At 28.0% G+C, this 3,621-nt stretch overlaps 1 protein-coding gene across 1 annotated transcript in view; it reads right to left on the bottom strand.

Moving 5' to 3' along the window:
* LOC106474321 (ankyrin repeat and SAM domain-containing protein 3-like) overlaps nucleotides 1–3,621 on the bottom strand; it is a gene marked incomplete at its 3' end in the record, with an annotated part of 12,724 nt that overhangs the window by 7,491 nt on the left and 1,612 nt on the right. The window contains exons 2-3 of the mRNA XM_013935012.2: nucleotides 2,028–2,100; nucleotides 897–1,059 (exon numbers count right to left, since the gene is read on the bottom strand). Of these exons, the coding sequence (XP_013790466.1) occupies nucleotides 897–1,054 (158 nt within the window). The remainder of the gene's footprint in view (nucleotides 1–896; nucleotides 1,060–2,027; nucleotides 2,101–3,621) is intronic.

Genomic DNA, 3,621 nt, shown 5'->3' on the forward strand with positions numbered 1-3,621 from the left:
AGCATTCTAGCCATGTAATAAGCTGTAACTACTATCTAAATTCTAGCCATGTAATAATTAGAAGTAGTAGGCTTTTATTTATATTCACTCACAGGTCAGCATTTTACCACTGACTGTTCATGTTGCAATAAAACTATGTAACTTAGTATTTAACTAGAGCTTCTTGTGCAAAATCAGACTTGGTAGTGAGCAAGTTATAACTGGTGTATGTATATATATACACACAATAAATGTGATTTTGAAAGCTATATAAATAATAAGTCAATAACTTTACAGTAACAAGTTTATAAATAATAAGTCAAAAACTTTACAGTAACAAGTTTATAAATAATAAGTCAATAACTTTACATTAACAAGTTTATATATATAATAAGTCAATAACTTTACAGTAACAAATATTTATAATTTGTCAATAACTTTACAGTAACAAGTTTATATATAATAAGTCAATTACTTTACAGTAACAAATATTTATAATTTATCAATAACTTTACAGTAACAAGTTTATAAATAATAAGTCAATAACTTTACAGTAACAAATTATATTTATAGTAAGTCAATAACTTTACAGTAACAACTTATATTTATAGTAAGTCAATAACTTTACAGTAACAAATATTTATAATTTGTCAATAACTTTACAGTAACAAGTTTATATATAATAAGTCAATTACTTTACAGTAAAAATTCTGTAATGAACTGTTAAGAAAAAAAAAGTATGTGGATATTACTGATAATTAACACTGTATCTAACTTCTTTTATTGTTTCCTAATTTCTCACTTTGTTATTCTGAAAGAAAAGCTTGTATTTTATACACAAAGTATTTCAGTGATATAAAAGCTTGAGAATTTCTTCTCTAAACAGTAGACTATTAGAAGACTTGAAAATAATTTACCTTTCTAAACATTTCTTAACACAGTCTTCTTTTCCTAAGCTAGCTGCAGTATAAAGGTCCATTGTGTCAGAACCTAAATCATGTTGCTCTGCCCATGGCCACTGGAAATCATTTCCTCCATTTACATCACACTCACGAGTCTGTTCAGGTTCTGCCATCACTTCTAATTCTAAAAAGATACTTTTTACACTTTCCAATACTCCCAAAAAATTTATAATTTAAATAATCCATTCTGCAATAGGGTTCTATATTATCAAACTATTGGATAAATGAAAATCAAGTACTTTTTTATTAAATATTTTTTATACACAAAAGAAAAAACACCTTCTGTCCCATATTTTAAGTACATCTGTGATCTAGGCTATTTTCTGAACAAGTAAAGTCATACAGATTATGTACCAAAGCCCACACCAGCCGAGTACTACCCATTCACCATATTAGCCCTTATGAACAGTGAGGTTATCACTAAAACTCTATAAATTTTATTAATTTAGGTGAAAAAAATTGTCTGTGGTAATTTATGCAGCCATCTTGAAATATTTTAAAACTACATATAAAACAGTTAAATGTCCATAACTAAATCATAAATTTGGTCCTGTATGTGCACAAAATGTTGATCAGCATTTTTACAATTAACTGTTGATTTCGGTGGGCTCGTCTTGATAGTATAATTAACTGCTTAGGTCAGTGGGTTTTGTTTAAAAAAATTTAAAGAAAGCTGTTACATTTTATGTTTAAATATAATCGATCACATTTTCGTAATAAAACTACAGTTGATTACTGTTTTGAGTAAAACATGTCTTTAGTTTAGCTTGAAACACTTGTCCTTAATTCAAGAAATACTCACAGAATTTGTGCAAAGATGTCAAAAAGCTCTTAACAATTACATGAAAAGTTCTACTGTTTTTAAAAACCAAACTTCTTAAATTAAACATCAAGTAATAAACAGTCATTCACCCTGTGTTCAGATGAAATATAAATAGTTTTGTGAAAATGTTTTGTTCGTAAGATCCGTGGACATGCCCGAGACAGACTACAAGTTCCCAAGCACTTGCACTGAATTAGAGGCAGCCATACGGATAAGCCCAAACTCTTTTTCATCTATATATAAATTTTTTAGCTGGTACTTACATATTCACAAAATTTTTTGGCTGTTTTTAAAGTACAAACACTGGCCAAAAATCAGTCCTCAAGCTGGTGATATCTGTCAAACAAAAGTTAAAAGATCAAGCCCCTCACTGCAAATTAGTGAGAAATTAATATGCAAAAAAAATTATGTACATACACATAGAAATTATTTTGGTAATATATAACAATTAGATTGGTTACTCGTAACAACACATACTTATCAATATTTCTAACACACAAAAAAATTTAATATAAAAATTTGGTTTTGCATCCTAAGCAAACTTGTTACAGGGGATTTTTAATCTTGCACAATTTAATTAAAGAATCTTGAAACAGGTTCTTTAAAAGCTCAATACAGACATTTTTTGTGCAAACATGATGAGCTTTAGATATTTTTAAAGATCACTGTATGTTTGGTTTAACAAACACCTACTGATCCAGTTATACTTCTTGAAAACCACCACCAATCAGAAAAAATTAAAATAAAACTACTTAATCAAAACACTTTTATGAAAAAATGCTTGAATTTTTTCCCTTTACTTATTATTACCTATTTCATTCAGTTTGGAAGTTTTAATGATACTTTACTATTGGATACATTGTAATAAAAACCTGAATAAAGCAAAATGAGACAAAGTCTTGCTAGTCAATTCATATTTGCAAAATACATATTCAGATATTCTTGAGTTCTTTCATTATACATTATCTTTTAACAAGTAATACAAAATTTATTTTTAATAACTCCATCTTATTATATAAAAACTATTATACCTGATTATCAATTTGTACTATTAATTTTTCTGTGACATTCTTAGTAGCACATTTCAATTTATATAAGTAAAAAGCTTGGCAATGTTTCTAATTGGGAATACATTAAGAATTCCATGTTATGGATCTTTTCCATTCATCCTATATTAAAAAAATTATTTATCTAACACTCTTTTTAATTTCATACTTATCCAATTTTCTTCATTTTAGTATATTCCAACACACAACATAATTACAAGTTCATTAAATATTTATTACATTTCTGTACTTCACTAGAACATGGCAACTATTTTGTATCTAATTACAATGACTAACAAACATCAGAAGAATAAAGCTGTGGGTGCCATTACAACATTTTTTTTTATGAAGTCTTGCTGAACCAAGAACTTAAAGAAATAATAAGTTACTAATAGTCAGAGTAACTGATTGTGCAATAGTACACAAAATTCTAAACTATACTAATATTGGAGCTTAGCGAAATAAATAAGATAACACATGAACAACAAAGAGCCATTTGGTCTTTTAAGGTGTCCCTTTCACGTGTACCCTTGGAAAAATATACAAACTCAAGCCCACCTCTTATTTTTTAGGAAATTACATATTCATGGATATTACAACTCAGGCAATGTATCTGGAGCTGAATGCCAGCTCTACAAACACACCAAATGTTGGAGAATGGAGCATATACATTAAAGTTAAATGGGCTTTCAAATCTCTTTCTGGGTCATTCTTGGTTAGAAAAAGATCCTGGTGACAATGTTTAGTTTTCAGAATATATACACCTGAAAAAAATTTTAACCCCCAAATATTTTTCAGGATTGCTTATTGA

The sequence above is a fragment of the Limulus polyphemus genome, unplaced genomic scaffold (assembly GCF_000517525.1).
Source record: "Limulus polyphemus unplaced genomic scaffold, Limulus_polyphemus-2.1.2 Scaffold7068, whole genome shotgun sequence".
In the NCBI taxonomy this organism is placed as follows: domain Eukaryota; kingdom Metazoa; phylum Arthropoda; class Merostomata; order Xiphosura; family Limulidae; genus Limulus; species Limulus polyphemus.